Here is a 16,958-nt window from a genome sequence, read left to right as displayed (position 1 = left end):
GAATCCAAACCCAAACTTTCTTTTGGAATCCTTGCCTTGCCAATATAAGAAGAAGCCAATTGGGATGGATCCGGATCCAACGACCGAGCTCAAATATCCAGATCAGCACAAAATAGTAGATACGGGTGCACCATAGATCCGATCCGATCCGAATCCGCTGCTCAGAGTCAGAATATGCCAATTGCCAAGCTCCGCCACTACTCCTCTTTCCAACTGTCGGGAGTTTTTTCTCGAAACCCATTCGTAGCCACGCCCGTAAGCTCTCAGTATGCACAGTTCTGTTGCCAGGGTCTTTCTCGTCACTTCGGTCCCAAAATAACCCCCAGTTTCTTTTCCTCTGCCTCAATTATAGTCGCCAAATTTCTTCCCACCTTCCTCCTTCTCTCCCTCTCTCCCTCTCTCTTTAACCCTCACTTCCCTGAAAACCTTACCCTACCCCCCCCTTCTCATCTTCTCCTAATCCTTCTCCTCTTACCATTTCCTCCTCTTCTTTCGCCTTCTCTCTCTCCCCGCTTCTACGTCTCCTTTGATGCCCTTTCGCCTGGATTAGGGTTCTCGTGTCGTTGGGTTTCGAGTCGATCTGGAGCGAGAGATGGTGGCGGGATCGAGGTTTGACGGGGGGAGTCAGCTAGTCTCCTACAGGATCCGGAAAACCATCCAGTCCATCAAGGAGATTGTCGGAAACCACTCTGACTCTGACATCTATGCCATGCTCAAGGAGACCAACATGGATCCCAATGAAACCGCCCAGAAATTACTCAACCAAGGTTGAGAATTTTGATATCTTTGCCTTTGGTTTATTTTTATATTGTTTTCTGCTTTATGCTTTATGCCGCTTGGCACCTAATTGCTTGCATACAAGGTTTAAATTAGGAACTTGAATGTCTCTTGTCTTGAGATGAGTTTGAAGACTCCCTTGTTCCCATGAATGTGAACTAATGTGATTCGTAAGGTTTTATTAGTGTATGCGTGATGAATTGTTGTCCAATATTAATAAGATTTTGACTTTAACTCGTTAGATAGTCTTTTCCAGGTGTACATTGGCCATGCTACTCGTTTGCTTCAACAAATTCTCTTGCTCTGTTCATGTTTTAATTATTTCAAGATGTCCATTTGTAGACTAGTGTAGATGAAGAATTATAGTATCAGTTATGAAGAGTTAGAAACAACACTTATTATAGTAGTTTCTAATTTTATCTGGTCTTTTATATCTTTGCAATGGTGACTTCCGCATTATGCTCTTTGTACAGCTTTTGATGCAATTAACTGTAAAAATAGTCAGCAAGAAAAATAAGAATTTCAAAGATATATAAATGCAATCTACTAATACATAATTATAAGTAATATAATGGCTAGTCATAATTTACTTAGATATAGTGGGCTTGCTGTATAGTTCTCACAACATGGCCAATTGCATAGGGAATTTATCTAGGCTAATGCTTTGTAGGAAAGGGAGCATATAGGCATATAAGGGAACAAATGCAGGTATTCATCAATTAAGTTGCTATGTTGCTATGACCTAGAAGAGACAAAAGATCATTATTATTGTCATCAAGTAGACATTTTCGACAGATCCTCTTGCTTTTAAGTAAGCATTCTACCAATTTTTCATGAACATTACAGCTTTGGGTGAACTAGTTCCTCCTATGAGCTTAATCTATACTTCTTTTTATATATTGCAGATCCATTTCATGAGGTCAAAAGGAAAAGGGACAAAAAAAAAGAGGTATGCCACATATGCATAATCATCAAGCCGTTAGCTTTCTATAATTCGGACATTGAGTGATGTTTTGGTTAATGTTAACTTTGTTCCAAACTTCCTGTATACCTTGATCCTTTTAGTATTTTTAGATCCATTTAATTTATTTGTCTTGGCATTCTTGTATTGTACAAGTCCATGCATATTAGCATCTTGGTCTTCTGCGAACTAAATATATAGCTGACAGTGCTGAAGCTATTTCTATATGTTTTCTGCATGTGGAGCTTGGTGTTTTCTTAGCATGACCTAGTGGATTTGGTTCAGATTGGACATATATATTGAGCACCATCGTTGCAATATCCACTTTTGGTTCAACACTGTGTTTATATCTTATGTCCTTGCATATTGGAAAGTGATGATTGTGAGATAATGCATGCTCTAAGAGGATATATGCATGTCATATGGCCTCTTTTGTGAAACTCTTTCTGTACTCTTTAGAGGTTCTCCATGACAATTGTCTTGTAGGCATTTCTTATATACTACTTTTTGTATTCAATTAAGCTATTATTTTGATTGTATCAAAGTTTCCTTTTCATATCTATTCTTGGCTTAGAAAGATTTGTATTATGGCTTCAGCATACAGGTTACAAGAGTTCTAGTGATTCTAGAAAGCAAGTGGAACATAGCATACAAACGGCAAAGTCCCATGCTCCATGGTTTGATAATGATCATAGGAGAGCTTATACTCGAAATCCAACACCCGGTAATACAAAATCCTATCAGATCTTATATTTGATTACATACAAGATTAACAAAAAATGTGCTGTAGGCACTCTATATTCGTTAATAAGAAGTTCAAAGTTCTCCTGATTCGACTGTAAATGGTATCTTCATGGAATTTATTTTTGAGCCTTTTAGTCTAAAAGTTCCAATTTGAAAGTGTTATCTGCTGAAATTACTGTATCTTTTGATGTTGTGTGAGAAACTATACAAGAAGTTTAGAGTGGAGTAAAATATCTGTAACTTATCTGACAGAATGGGCTTTTTATGATAGCTCACCACAAATTTTCTCTTGCTTCTTACTAGTTTCGTAATTTGAGAGATTATGGGCTGTTGTAGGTTACAAAGCATCATATATTGGTCAGAGAAACATTATGTAATGGGTGCATATATGCACAGGACTTGTTTTATCTGATTCATCTTGGTTCCATCTGGAACATGAGCTCGCGACATTAAGAGAAGTAGACAACACCTTGTCACCTTCTCTAGCTTTTGCTATAGTCTTGACTCAGTTGTATGTTAGATGTGTGACCAATGCAGAGATTGTGACCAGTATGAAAGTAATGAACTACCGAATTGGGATCATTGTGAATCAGTTAATTATAGATTGTGGAAAAGAAATTGAGTGCATATGTTCGAATTCCCTACTTAAGGAGAAACAAACATATTGCTGTGTGCCATACTATTAATGATTTGGATGACTTTTGTACTCAAAGACCTGTATATAATTTAATTTACAAGTTACACTTTGTTTAACAAGTCAAAATGCCTTTCGTGAGATTAAAACAGTGTTTTGTAAGGCGCTTGAGGCGGCCATCTTGGCGGCACTCTGGTGGCCCTACAAATATGGATTGCAGTTGGGAAATGGTGGGCGGGCTACCTTGGGTGGGCGACCTTGTTGCTTGACGGGCTAGGTGAACCTTGTTGGCATTCGTGGCGAGTAACTCAAGGTAGGTTAGAGAAGGGAACTTAAATAAATAGTCAGGAAGAGAACCCACTAAGAGATTTTGGGAGAGGTCGAGGTGGGTGAGAGAGGAACAAAGAAGTAGAGAAAACGTAGTGAGATAATAGTTGATGTATTTGAAGGAGAGGAAGAGTAGCGAGAGGTTGGGAAGAAGGCAAAGAGAGGAGGGGACCTAATGAGGCTAAGGTTGTTGAGGTTGAGGGAAGTCACTTTTGGGTGGGGAGAGGAAGTGGAGCAGGGGACTCGGGTTCAGTTGCATGGGGGTGGAGTCAAGTGAGCTCCGGTTTGAGAGTCTCAAGTGGGTCATCTAGGGCTTGTTTCACAAACAAGAGATGGGAGGCCTTCTTGGCTTAAAGAGGAAGTCAGGTGGAAAAGGAGGATAAAGGGGAGGATACAAAGAGTTCTCATGATCATTTTTGGTCAGGAAGAGTCTTGGACCTAGTCCCTTGGGTGTTCTCTCTCTAATCTCCATTCAAAGTAATGAGATTTGAGGGGAGAGAAGAGAGCAAGTTGGGGGATTATTGTTAATTTTTATATACTATATTATTATATATTAAAAATTATAATATAGACTATCATATATAATTATTTTATTTTACATATAAAAAATGCTAAACCATTTTAGCGTCGACCTTTTGTCTAAGCGTTATGCATGGAATGACCGCCTACAACCGATGGCTCATTTTAAAATATTGGGTCAAACAATAACTGCCTCACAATATGTTTGTGGCAAGTAAGTGAATGGAAAGAAGTCCAATTATTTCTTGCACATCCAATTTGTCTTTTAGAACGGTCACAACAAATGGATGGATCTCTATGTTTTTCTTGTACTACATGTAATGTTTTTCATGAGCCCATCCTCTCTGATATATATAGACTTTTGATACAATAGTGCACAAAGAAATATGGATCAGAACTTTTTGAATTTATATCTGAAGGATAAGAGATAATTAGATGCAGGTGTCAGTCGAGAATTTCGTGTAGTGAGGGACAACAGGGTGAACCAAAACATGGACAATAAGTTGGGAAGCTCTCAACATCCACCTTCTGGAAATGAGCAATTATTATCTAATATTCCTGACAAGAGGTTTGCTTTCTTTTGCTCTCTTTATAACTTTTATCTGCAGCTCCTTAGTGTTATTGTTGAGTGTTGTGGAAATAGTTCTATGCCTATGACAGTGCTCTCTTCATTGAGAGAAATAAGCAGGCCACATAAGTAAATGCATGCATCTACATTCTACATTGTCAGCTTTCGACAGAATATGCCTATCCACATCTATCTACATTTGTGTGTAGATCTGTTTTCTTTCTCATACATATGTATAATATATATAAACACACACTCAGGGACAGAGAAGAGTTGGACTTGTTTCTGTAGTATTTTTCTTTCTCAGCTGTCGTCTGATCTTTATTTCTGAATGTAGAACATAATGACTAGATATGTATACATTGTTCCCTCTTAATCTCTGTCCTTTATTATCTAAAGAGGGACTCAAGTTTATTATATCTTAATTGTTCAATATGCTGAAGGTCAAGTTGGACCTCTGATTTATTATTCTTGTGCTATTTGATAGGCTCTGCAGGCTATCCTGTTTTGTGGATCATGAATTTCTATTTTTCGGTTTATGCATCGTTCTATAATTAGCCACTGGCTCAAAATATTGCCTGTAAAATATAGATATTAGTTACTTCTTCTGTTGTACATGATAGCTGATTAGGCTGATACCAGATTCTTTTATATGGTTTATGTGCAAGTTTGTAAAATTAATCTAATTGGTATATATGTATATCAATGATGCCAGTGTCATTTCTCCTGTGCAGCAGCCTTATCCATCCTGCTGGTAGTGTGTCTGTTTCTTACATTAATTTGCACAAAAAAAAAGAAAAAGAAAATGTAGATATATTCATACCTGTGCTCATTCATTGTTAATCTGGGCAGCTTTGCTGGGGTTCCGACTGATGAAAAGCTCTTTTCTAACACAAATTTGGATGGGTACCGTTTGTCAGAAGGCTTAAGTGGCTCTGGACTTCATTCTACAGATGCAAGTCCCAGTGGCAGTAGTAAGCCATTACTGCCTGAACAGACGCATGATTCATTTCAAAATTCTCAGGCAAAAAGAAAATCCCAATATAATCTTCAGAAACATTCTAAACCGACGTTGACCAGCTCTGTGGCTGGAGTATGTTCGTCATCTTCTGATCCAGTTCATGTTCCATCTCCGGACTATAGACTGGCTGGAACAGTCCGGGCTATTGGACATGAAGCAGGAGTAAAGGGTCTTAGGAGGCAGCGTTTTGATCGTTCAGCCACTAAATCACCTTCGTCCATGAGTTCCACAGATCCTATGGGGAAGGATATTTCTTCTTCAGTGGGATCATCTGACCACTCTGCTTCCATGTCTAAGGGCAGTCAATTTATCCAGATGCCTGCTTCACAGTCTACCATGCATTCAACATCTACTAGTAGATCGTCCTCAGGCACCCAACATTATAATAAAGTGCACCAGCAATCAATGGGTCGCCAGAAAGGTATTGATCTGCATGCATTGAAACCTTGGTAGTTTTACTAGGATATTTCTAGTAAATAAGCACAATTACATAATCTTAGTAAATATATCCTTGTTGTGCATTTATTTTACCCATCACACTTATCTTTTAAGTTGACTTCCTGCTTTCCTAGTTTCTGTTGGGATGAAACTTGAAACACTGTTTGCTAGTTGATATTGTCATTCAATTGGTTTAGAGGGTTTCAGATTTGCAGGAGATAGCAAATGTCGATTAGCCTTGTTGATCATTCACTTATTTTAGGAATAAAAATGCTGTTTAGTAAGTATTTTCTTATGTTTACTTATGAAAGTAAGATCTCTTTTGTCGATCTTTAGAACGTAGACAAGGAAAGGGGCTTTTGTAAATTTAATTGCATTTGATTTTTTTGATTTAGCATATAAAACCAGGTCCATATATTTATAGTCGATATACATTTTGTTATAATAAAATACACATAATTTATATATGCGGTACACATTAGAGTTCATTATTGTAAACCGAAAAATCAAATGCATTTAAAATGCAAAAAGCTCACAAGGAAATTAATCATTTTCATGCACATATAGCTGATTAAATCTTCAATGTATCTAAAGGATGATTAGGCTAAAATCGTTAGAGGAAATTTGGTGTGTTAAACAATCGCGAAGATTTTACTTTATTTTCCTGTAAGTCCTGACTCCTGATACATATATATCATACTAAAGATGTAGTTGGTTGTTAGTGATGCGGTTGTTATACTAAATAATTTATGATAAACTAAATTTTTAGGTGAAACGAACACCATGTGTGTTTTGCTAATTTCACCTACGTTTGCTCTGGATTGAACGCTTGTATATTGATTATTAGGTTGCTTCTTTTTTCTCTTTCAACTGAGTCATCCTGTGGTTTAGCAACTTATTTACTGTTTAAATGTAGGGAGTGCATGTCGCAAATTGACATAAATATTAGTATCCAACAGGCTATAAATATAAGCGACCGGTTTCTTATGTTTACTTGTTATTGCAGAACAATGTCGATCAAGAGTAGATGTGAACGATAGAATATTAATTGAGTTGAATAAGTAGATGTGAGCTTCTGGTGAAATATATGGTCAAATTTGTTTTGTACCTTTGTTGGTTTTGTTACGTTGTAATTCTGAATTGCTCTTCTGCAGTGGTGCAGCCCTACATGGAGTGGAAACCGAAGACATGTCAGAAGCCCACTATCGAAAGTTCTGTTGTGATCGGAAAACAGACAGCTTCTCATACTGACAATACTAGCAATGCTAACATGTTAGATGCTGTGAGCTTGTCTGAGAAACTCTTACAAGCTAATATATCTGAGGACCAGCATGTAATCATACCACTGCATCTTCAAGTGCCAGAATCAGAGCGTACACGGCTGACATTTGGCAGTTTTGGTGCTGGATTCGACTCTGCTGCAGGAGCAACATCTGCTATTCAGGAATCTGAAAGTTCTAAACAGTTGGGTAACTTTTTTCTAGTTTCACCTTTATTTTCTGTATGATATTTTCTTTTAGCATCAGATCAGCATAGTAGAGTTAAAAGTCTTGCAGCATGGTAACATTATGAGATATCAACTGTCTTAGAAAGTGTGCACAAATTGAGGCTTGTCTTTCAGATAATATCTTGCATTTCACATGTATATGATCAAGTAGTTTAGTTTCAGTCGCGACTTTTGTTTGGAGAGAGAAATGGATAGAGCCCAGTTATAATTTATTAAGTCAGTCACGTGCTCTTTTATTCTGAATATGGGAATTTATATTGTATATTCAATTTGTTTGCTGGCAGTATATTATCATCACTTCCCATGGATTCCAGCAAGGTTGTGCCTGATACCGAGCACAAAGATGTGGATGATGATGCAAAGTCACCGGATTTTGAATCTTCCACATCAGCTGTAGAGTCAGAAGAATCACTGCCTGAAAATGAGTCTTTCAATGTACAGGGTGTTGAAAGCTATGCAGATATTGGGTTGGTTCGAAGTAATAGCCCTCCCTTTAATTCTGCAGAAGCACAAGAACTACAAGAGCCTGCAAGCTTACCTAACTTCACAGTAAGTGCAACTAATTGGTAACTAGTTTGTAAAACAGAGGAACTTATGATTATTTAATTCAAACTTAATTGACAATCGAAACTTTGAGGCATGTATGGAAATACTTACTGTTTGATAACATTATATCCTGTTTATCTGCTTAACAGTTGGTGACTATACCTCTTTTCTAAATTATCAAACTTTATGTTTGAAGCAGACATATGATCGCCAAACAAGTTATACTCCTCCATTTCTCAAAACAGTGATGGAATCTAATCATCATTCCCAAGGATTAAATTCAACATCTGAGGTAGTTGTGCTTTCACTATTTTGATATTTCCCTCTTATCCTAATTGTCATGGACTCAGCTCTTATCCAGTGATGGAAGGGCCTATCTTTTCACCAAGGGTGCTCTGGTCCCATTGAATTTGATTTGTGATATCACAAATCGCTTCATGCAGTGGCAAAAGAATGCCAGGACCTCACCAAGCATTTGTGGGGATCTGGGTCTGTCCATTTCTCTGCTTACCACTGTCTTTTGATCAGTCTCTTTCATATATCAGTTGCAGTTAGAGGGTCATTAAGTGAATAGTCATCACATTTGGTGTTTTGTTTATATATCTAGCATGTTACTTCTATAATTTTTAGCACTGGTATATTACCCCAGGTTCATATTTCTTTTTCTGCAGGCTCAGAGTATGCATGCAGCCAGCAATAGTTCTTCCATGGCTGTGGGGCAGCAGCAACAGCCAGTTCAGCCGCAACAGGTTACCCAGCTGTACCCGCAAGTCCACATCTCGCACTACCCAAATTTTATGCCATACCGCCACATCTTTTCTCCTGTCTATGTCCCACCAATGGCCTTGCCTAACTATTCTGCTAACCCTGCATATCCCCATCCATCAAATGGTAACAATTATGTTATAATGCCAGGGGGTAGCTCCCAGTTAACTGCTGGTGGTATGAAGTATACAACCTCACAGTACAAATCAGTTCCTCCTGGTAGCACCGCTGGATATGGAAATTACACCAATCCAGCTGGTTTCACAATCAATCCCCCTGGTACTATCGGTGGTGCACCTAGTATCGAGGATGTGACCAGGATCAAATACAAAGACAACAGCCTCTATGTTCCGAATCCACAGGTATGATCTGACTGCAGCTCTTTATGTTTAAACAGCTGCTATCCCTTGATTGGATGCTCATTACTCGTGTTTGATAACACTGAGGTTTGCTCTTTGTTAACTTATATTGGAATTAACTTTTGTTTTAGTTAAGTATTGGAATTAACTTTGAAGCACATAATTATGCCAAGTCAGACATTTTCTTCTTCCCAATTCTTATTCTCCTACACCTGGCAAATTATGCAAGTCTTATTCCTGTGCTACTTTATGAAGGATGGCCTGAAACATGCTTTTAAGTGCTATTCCATTAGATGCTCATTTCTATCATCCATTAAGTCACTCATAATAATTTTGAATGTTACAGGCAGAGACGTCTGATATATGGATTCAAACGCCAAGAGAGCTCCCAAGTTTGCAAGCATCACCATATTACAACTTACCAGGACAGACTCCACATGCAGCGTTCATGCCCACCCATCCTAGCCATCCTTCTTTCAATGCCACAGCACAATCGTCTCATGTACATTACGGAAGTTTGTACCATCCACCGCAGGCCACCCCCATCGGCAGTCCTCATCCTTTGGTACCCCAACAGGCCCCACCGCCCATGGGAGGAAGCATCGGGGTTGGTGTGGCTGCGCCAGGGCCCCAGCTTGGGGCCTATCAACAGCCGCAGCTTGGTCATCTGAATTGGACGACCAACTTTTGAAGGAGTTCCTCTTATGCCTGTAACTAGGAACGAAAGTAGCATATTGTATGGATGGGTGACTATGCTATGCTTGTAGGAGATAACGTTTTTGTGCATCAGTGCTGTCTATTTAAAAGTAACAGTGTAGCCATTCTCCCATCCTCTTCAACTCTGCTCATTTGTTCTCCCCAAGTAAGCTTTTCCTGCACACAGAATAGCTTAGTCGTGAAATTTGCGCACTACGTCAAATTATGTGGAGAAATAATGTCATTATGGCGACTAAAATTGTTAATCAGACGCAAAGTTATACATCCAGGATTAGGTGGATACTACTAGATGTAATGTGCTGATAATGATTTTTAAAGGACACTGGTACTTATATTTTTCACTTAATTCACCATCAACTACGATTCTGCAAGCAAAAATAATGTTAAATGGATCAATCAAAGCGCAACATTATTGGGTGAAAGATCTCCGACGTGACGTCCCGGATTCGGAATAACCTATACGACCCACCTAACCTATATGACCCACCAAAGTGAAGAATAAAGATACAATCAACTTTCTCTATTCTTAAGGTGTAATTAGACATCATTAGCACCTCACTAGGATTACAATGTCCGATACATCACACGTCATACTAGTGACACCATCCTTTCATCAACAAAAGTTACAATACAATGACGAACATCTATAAGGACCCCGATGAAAGAAAGCGAAAAATATCAGAGCAAGAAGGGTTACCCTCGTCCAGTATTAAGACTGGAGAGATCAGCTTCTCTTGCTTGGGATAAGAACGGGCCCATCCATCTGAACCCCGTTTTGTCTATCAGCAAACAATTCTTTGGATGACTGTCAATACTAATTGTAACTAGTTACTAAAATATAGTTGTCGTCTCTATTATGTTCCTGTATATGTACATGGTTGGTCTTCATCCATCAAACAAGAAGAGATTCCTCACATTAACATCGGAACCATGAATCCAAAATTCGACCCAATCAATCGCGTAAACTTATTGGACTAAGCTGGTTACAGTAATCATTTGGATCAAAAGAAATACGGCTAACTTGGCTTTATAGGGTCTGCAGACACAAGATTTAAAAAAAAGAAAAGAAAAGAAAAGAAAAGAAGGCATAAATATAACGTCAATGGAGAACAAATCAAAGAGTTATAAGATGTCCTGACATTCTACTGCATCGCATATCTCCAGATACTCAGACATCAGAATATATGCTAATTTAAACCTCTGCATGTACAAGAAGTAGGTTGAAAGAAGTTCAATTTGTACTATCATTGCAGGGGAAGAAAGATTTGCACTACCAGTTCTTCAAGCAGTTGACCGCTTTCGGTAAAGCAGAACATGGTAAAATGGAATTAACTATTATTCTATACATCATCTAAAATAACTACAAACTAGAATCACACAATTAATTGGTGAATCAATCTGCATCAAGAAAAGCAAGATGGTTGGAATTTGATATATTTCTCGAACCAGACCAGAAGTTGCAACATACTGTCTTTGAGCAAACAAAATTTTAAATCCCTACCGCAGACACATCTATTAGGACGTAATTTTCTGCTGAAAAAGAACAAAGCAGTACAGCAGAGCCTTTGATAGTATTACCTCACTAAATTTTCAGTGCTACACCATATAAAAAGTACATCACGAAGAAGGGTGAAGAAAACAGGCAGAATTTATTAAAAATATACCGTCGATCACTGAATAAATTGTCCAAGACAATAGCATCAGTGAGCTAAAAGGAATTTACATCGCATGATCAACTAAACGTCATCCAAATTGATGGATCAACAAAAGCAATACCTACCCAATTTTCACACATAAAATTCATGGTGTTCTGATTATAACTTAAGCACTCCATGAAAATAACTTCAAAGATCTTACCAGCTTCCCCAAATTCTGGTCCTAACACACAAATGTACACACACATACAAACACATGTTCTACAATAATAGGAAGGCATTTTTCAGCCTTTCAAATACCATTCAAAAAAGAAAAGATTTGAAATAATCTTTTGCGCACCTTCTAATGGAGAGTAAAATGACCATTCCTTCTTGGAAGAAGCAGATCTATAGTCTTCTTGCTATTGCTAAAGTACAATTAGTTTGTGATTGATGGAGCATAACCAACTCTTCAACATAATCAAGACAGTAATATCATTGCAGACCAGAATAGCATTGTGGTATTTTCTGTTCAGATGTTCACAACATTATATTTAGTACAAAGAAATAAAAAATATCCTGAGGCAAGGTACTTCCAAATCTCGCTACCACTAATATTGAATAAAGCATAACAGAGTCTTGAATGAAACTAGCAAGTCAATGAATATATCAAATTGGCTAGAGTGTTGCATAACCATTTTTAATGTTCACAAGCATGTCTTTCTAAATCCAGCATAACTATGTAATGCTCATCCAATCTCATATTATTAGTCATTCAGAATCCTTTCCTCAGAATAGAAGGCCTTTTCACAAGATAAGAAAACCGATAAACAAGATAGCATTGGATGTAAAATCTTGCTTCAGGGGAGAACCCAATGCCAACTCTCTACAAGGATCTCACTACTCTTCTCTTTGGAAGGAAAGAAAGTAAAATAAGCACTATACATATGAAAGAAAAGAAAAAGTAGAAGGACCTCCAAGTTTATCCATCTCTATACCTTTCAAGTGGGAAGGCTCTCTTGCCTCTTCGCTGAGAGCCTCTTCAGGAACTCGTAGGTAGTGATCATAGTAGTTGCCGACATTGACATCGACGCCCATCTCGGGCCGAGCCCCCGGTAGCATGCACCCCACCCACCTTCCCGTAATAGGCTCCTTACTGTCCGCCCGATTGTCATCGGCCCCTCCTCCCCGCAGTCAATCACCTGCATCCTTGTCTTAATTGTATCCAATGGCATCGTCACCAGTGCCGCCGCCGCCCCTGCCATTGCAGCGCTCAATCCATGCACCACTACCACTGTCTTGTTCCCCGGCTTCAAGCCCCCACCTCCACTGCCGCCTTTCTCCTCATTGCCCACCTCTTCAACCCCACACCGGTAGCGACAGAGGTAGTATCCGGCTCCGCCCCAAATTATCTTCTGAGAGATGGAATAGGACGCCCACCATACAGCATTGGATGGCGCATAGGTCAAGATAGACATCCCAAATCCACGGTAGAGACCTCGAATTCCATCGGAAGTTATGATTTTTCTGAAAGCATCAAGGCCGCCGCGGTACCCGGAGGCAGTGGATCGATAAGAATTGCTCTGGACCATGAGTCGCTGGCTAACGACATCAATTGGTGTCCAGACGACTTGGGCGGCAACCGCAGCGCTAAGTCCGGCGGCGGCGCCGGCAGCCGTGGAGGCGGCGGGCTCGGAGACGCCAAGGCGAAGGACGGTTGTGCCGACGGCGCTCTTGGTGATCTCGAGCGCCGCCATGTAGAGGGCACGTGCAGGGATGGTGCCGGCGAGGGAGGTGGCGAAGCCGCGGTAAAAGGCGAGGGGACCCTCGCGGCGGAGGATGAAGGCTGCGGCCGCTGTGGCGGAGGGGAACGGCGGCTGCGACACCTGGAGCCGGGTCTTGAGGACGACGGCCGGGTAGAGGGCAGCAGAGACGACAGAGAAGAGGCCTGCGCCGAGGAAGAAGAAGCGAGACTTGTCGAGCTTCTCCCAGTCGATGTCCGCCGGGAGTTGCAGCTCCGACGAGGATTCCTCCACCTCACCCTGTAACTCCGACCCCATCGCCGCCGTCCTCTTCCGGAGCTCCATCTCGTGCCTCGTAGTTATGTCTACGGCCTTCCCTTCATTTCGGCGAGATAGAACAAAGCCCTATCTCTAACCCCAATCCTAATCTATCCTCTCTCTTGCTGTCGAGAGATACGAACTTGAGATTTAGAGAAGACTCATTCGGGAGGAGTATCTCTCTCCTGTGTGCTTCTCGCCGTGCAGCGCGGCCATCTTTGCCGTTGATATCGGCGGCGGCGAACAATTCTAGGGTTAGGGTTCACACGACGGAGGGAGGAAGTAATGGAAACAAAATGGAAACGGGGAAGCCTCTTGAGGAGAAAAGTAACGGAACGGATTTAGTTAAGGGTGTGTTAATTTGTGCCGTTAACCGACAAGTGTCGATCGTAGCACCGGGAAAGGAGCACAGAGCGGCGAAAGTGACCTTGAAATGGAAGAGAAAGATGATATCCGTACGGTGGCTGTAAGTTTGCTCGGGAAGGTTCGGTCGGTAATAAAAATGTATGCGTGGAGGACCAGGACTAAGATGCAATACTATAGGATAGGAGTGGACTCGTGTTAAATAATGCAGCAATTCGGATAAGGTTCAAATTTTGAGTCACTCTGTTACTCTCGCACTTTGACTAATTTGGAGGTTTAAGGTGTTCCATCTATTCTCTATTATCCAAATGGGCCTGTCATCAGCCCAATTACGTAGAATGGTGGGCTTGTGCTAAGTTTCGAGGCAAATATATTCGAAGAAATCTTAACTTATTTATTATTTCAAACTATTTGGATACATCTTCTCAATCATAATCCATAAGCATATGGAAACAATGACGAATTCCATCTTCGGAGAACAAAAGCAAACACTTAACTAGTTGGTAACGAAAGCTTAGGTAGCATCACACTGACTCCCATTTAGAGGTTCCAATACCCCCTGCCACTGGTAGCCGACGGCGACCTCATCTGGTCGAACCACCCCCAGTTCTCTGGATTCCGATTCGCTGGTGACAAGGCCTCCGGCCTCGGCGTGAACGGCCCCGCCGACCCCCTCCACGTCCCGACGCACCCCAAGATAACTCCCCCAAGCTTCCCCTCCCCAATTGCCTCGTACACCTTCTCTATGTACTCCCCTGGGCTTACCTTCTTCTCTCCCGTCAACATCTCCGTGCCCACTTCCTCCCTCACAAACTTATACACCGGATAAGTCCTGCACTTCCTTATCCTACTCCCCACAATGAAATCCCCATTCGCGAACCTCTCCCTCGCCTTTTCCACCTCCTCCTTTAGCCTCTCCCTGAGCTCCTCTTGGAACTTGGGTATCCTCTTGAACGCCGCCATGCCTTCCTCGCTCCCTTCCAATGCCTTATCCACCAACACCTCCCTCAATTGAAGCATGAGAGCGTATGCTGGGTTCCCTGGGTCATCGATGTAAGAGAAAACCGGCTGCCTCTCGACCACCTGGAGGAGCTCCTTCTCGCAGAACCGCGCATCCGACAAGGTGCCGTCGTCGGAGACGTACAACGCCTTCCTCGCCGCTTGCACGACTGCGTGCTTGACTACTTGTTTTAGATTCTCTTCCAACTGCCTCAAGTCGATGGCTTGGCATAGACCCACCATGTAAGTGGCCATCATGAGCCTTAAGATCTCGATGGCCTCCGCGCTCTTGCGCGCGGAGATGAGGCCGAGGGAATTGACGTCCTGGTTGTGCTGCTCTGCGCTCTGGACATGGGTGGTCACCGGGTTGGCTAAGTACTGGAGCTCTGAGCAGTAGGCGGCCATGGCGATCTCCGCTCCTTTAAGACCGTAGTCCAAGCTGGGATCTTTGCCGGCGCAGAGATTGGAAGGCAATCCATCGTTGTAGTAGTCGCATACTAGCTCTGAGAATTGCGCGAAGACTAGCTTCCCTATCGCCGCCAAGGCGATACGGAGGTTATCCATGGAGACACCGATGGGCGTCCCCTGGAAGTTGCCGCCGTGGAGGGCGATGTCGCGGGCGACGTCGATAAGGGGGTTGTCGTTGACGGAGTTGATCTCTCTCTCGATCGAGTGAGTCGCCATTCTTATTACCTCAATCTGAGGGCCGAGCCATTGCGGCGAAGTGCGCAGAGCGTACCGGTCCTGCTTCGGCTTCGTCAACGGCTCGCGCTCGTGGCGGAGCTTGGCTTCCTTCATGTAGTCGCTGCCGTCCAAGAGGAACTCCATGATGGCCGCCGACTCTATCTGGCCCGGGTGGTGCTTGAGCTCGTGGGTCAACGGGTCGGTGAATTCAGGCTTCCCCTGCATCGCCTCGCAGAACATGGCGGATAGAATAACGGATAAGACCGCCAGTATGTTTGCATCGTAGCACACCGTCGCCGCCACCGCCGATCCCACGGCGGTGCCGTTGACCAATGCGAGCCCTTCCTTGGCTTGTAGATCGAACGGCGCCCCGATTCCCGCTCGCTTCAACGCCTCGGTCGACGTGATCTCCTCGCCTTCCGGCGTCGCCACCCTGGAGTTATGCCGGCCGGTGAGCACCCCGGCGATGTAGGACAGCGGCACGAGGTCGCCGGAGGCGGTGATAGTGCCACGTAGGGGGAGTTTTGGGATCAAATTATTGTTCATGAGCTTGGTCATGGCCTCAAGAATCTCCCAACGGATACCGGAATACCCCTGCATCAGAGTATTCGTGCGGACGAGCATAGCCACCTTCGCGTAACTCGGCGGGAGGTGATCTTTGCTTATCACTCCAGCGTTAAGAAATCGAATGAGCTCCGTTTGCAAATCGGTGGTTTTCTTCGTCCGGCGATGCGACGTGGCGCCAAATCCGGTGGTGACGCCGTACGTGTCCGTCCCGCAGTCGATCTTTTCGGCGACCCAAGCGGCGCTGGCATCCACACGGGTGCGAGCGGCTGCAGAATTCAGCGCGACGGGGACTTCGGAGCGGCGGGCGATGGCGGCGACTTGGGCCACGGTGAGGTTGGTGCCCTCGATTTCGACGGCGGAGAGGTTGGAAAACTGGGTGAGCATCCGGTGGACCTCGTCGAAGTGGGCCGAGGCCATGGCGTCGGCGGCGGCTTTCCAGTGGGGCGGGTTGGGGATGTGGGCGGTGCCGGAGACGGCGATGGGGTTGATGCCGTCGGTGGGAATTGGGAGGGTTGGGGGACGGAAGGAAAAGGCGGGGCGAGTGGAGTCGTTAAGGGAAGCCATGATTGATGTGAATTGGTGGTGACTATCGTTGAGGTGTGCTGCTCTTGGAATTGAGAGGAGATTGGGATTTTATAAGCAGCGGGGGGTAGAGGAGGGAGGGAGAGGGGAAGAACCAAGAGTGGGTGGTTGAATTAATGCGAGTTTGAATTTTTCGGACCATAGAGCATATGACTACGTTTTGTCGCTTCATGGTTGGTGGGAAAA

At 42.8% G+C, this 16,958-nt stretch overlaps 3 protein-coding genes across 6 annotated transcripts; 1 reads left to right on the top strand and 2 right to left on the bottom strand.

Annotated features, from left to right (window-relative positions):
- The first annotated feature begins 267 nt into the window (after window positions 1–267).
- Window positions 268–10,028, top strand: LOC140778223 (uncharacterized). 4 transcript variants are annotated; one of them, XM_073122832.1, is made up of 10 exons: window positions 268–767; window positions 1,683–1,726; window positions 2,336–2,462; window positions 4,404–4,530; window positions 5,383–5,972; window positions 7,144–7,453; window positions 7,781–8,045; window positions 8,239–8,334; window positions 8,714–9,169; window positions 9,513–10,028. In XM_073122832.1, exons 1-10 carry the CDS (start codon window positions 593–595, stop codon window positions 9,855–9,857), a joined length of 2,535 nt encoding a protein of 844 aa, XP_072978933.1. In that variant the 5' UTR covers window positions 268–592; the 3' UTR covers window positions 9,858–10,028. The 4 variants fall into 4 exon arrangements, with proteins under 4 accessions (XP_072978933.1, XP_072978931.1, XP_072978934.1 ...); XM_073122830.1 differs by having other exon boundaries at window positions 4,398–4,530; XM_073122831.1 differs by having other exon boundaries at window positions 269–767; window positions 4,398–4,530; window positions 8,242–8,334.
- Window positions 10,029–12,263: 2,235 nt separating this feature from the next.
- On the bottom strand, window positions 12,264–14,114 carry LOC140778227 (uncharacterized). The gene has a single exon (XM_073122836.1). It carries the CDS (start codon window positions 13,602–13,604, stop codon window positions 12,519–12,521), a length of 1,086 nt encoding a protein of 361 aa, XP_072978937.1. The 5' UTR covers window positions 13,605–14,114; the 3' UTR covers window positions 12,264–12,518.
- A 199-nt stretch (window positions 14,115–14,313) lies between these two features.
- On the bottom strand, window positions 14,314–16,815 carry LOC140778224 (phenylalanine ammonia-lyase 2-like). Its single transcript, XM_073122834.1, has one exon. It carries the CDS (start codon window positions 16,752–16,754, stop codon window positions 14,481–14,483), a length of 2,274 nt encoding a protein of 757 aa, XP_072978935.1. The 5' UTR covers window positions 16,755–16,815; the 3' UTR covers window positions 14,314–14,480.
- Between the last annotated feature and the right edge of the window lie 143 nt (window positions 16,816–16,958).

Source organism: Typha angustifolia, chromosome 15 (assembly GCF_048772165.1).
Source record: "Typha angustifolia cultivar Huaian chromosome 15, ASM4877216v1, whole genome shotgun sequence".
Lineage (NCBI taxonomy): Eukaryota > Viridiplantae > Streptophyta > Magnoliopsida > Poales > Typhaceae > Typha > Typha angustifolia.
The sequence above is the reverse complement of the archived record's forward strand: the minus strand, read 5'-3'. Positions and strand labels throughout refer to the sequence as shown.

Coding starts and splice junctions, on each gene's coding strand:
- LOC140778223 (XM_073122830.1), top strand. CDS start 593: ATGGTGGCGGGATCGAGGTTTGACGGGGGGAGTCAGCTAGTCTCCTAC. Junction 768..1,682: donor CCAGAAATTACTCAACCAAG/GTTGAGAATTTT, acceptor TATATATTGCAG/ATCCATTTCATGAGGTCAAA. Junction 5,973..7,143: donor ATCAATGGGTCGCCAGAAAG/GTATTGATCTGC, acceptor GCTCTTCTGCAG/TGGTGCAGCCCTACATGGAG.
- LOC140778227 (XM_073122836.1), bottom strand. CDS start 13,604: ATGGAGCTCCGGAAGAGGACGGCGGCGATGGGGTCGGAGTTACAGGGT.
- LOC140778224 (XM_073122834.1), bottom strand. CDS start 16,754: ATGGCTTCCCTTAACGACTCCACTCGCCCCGCCTTTTCCTTCCGTCCC.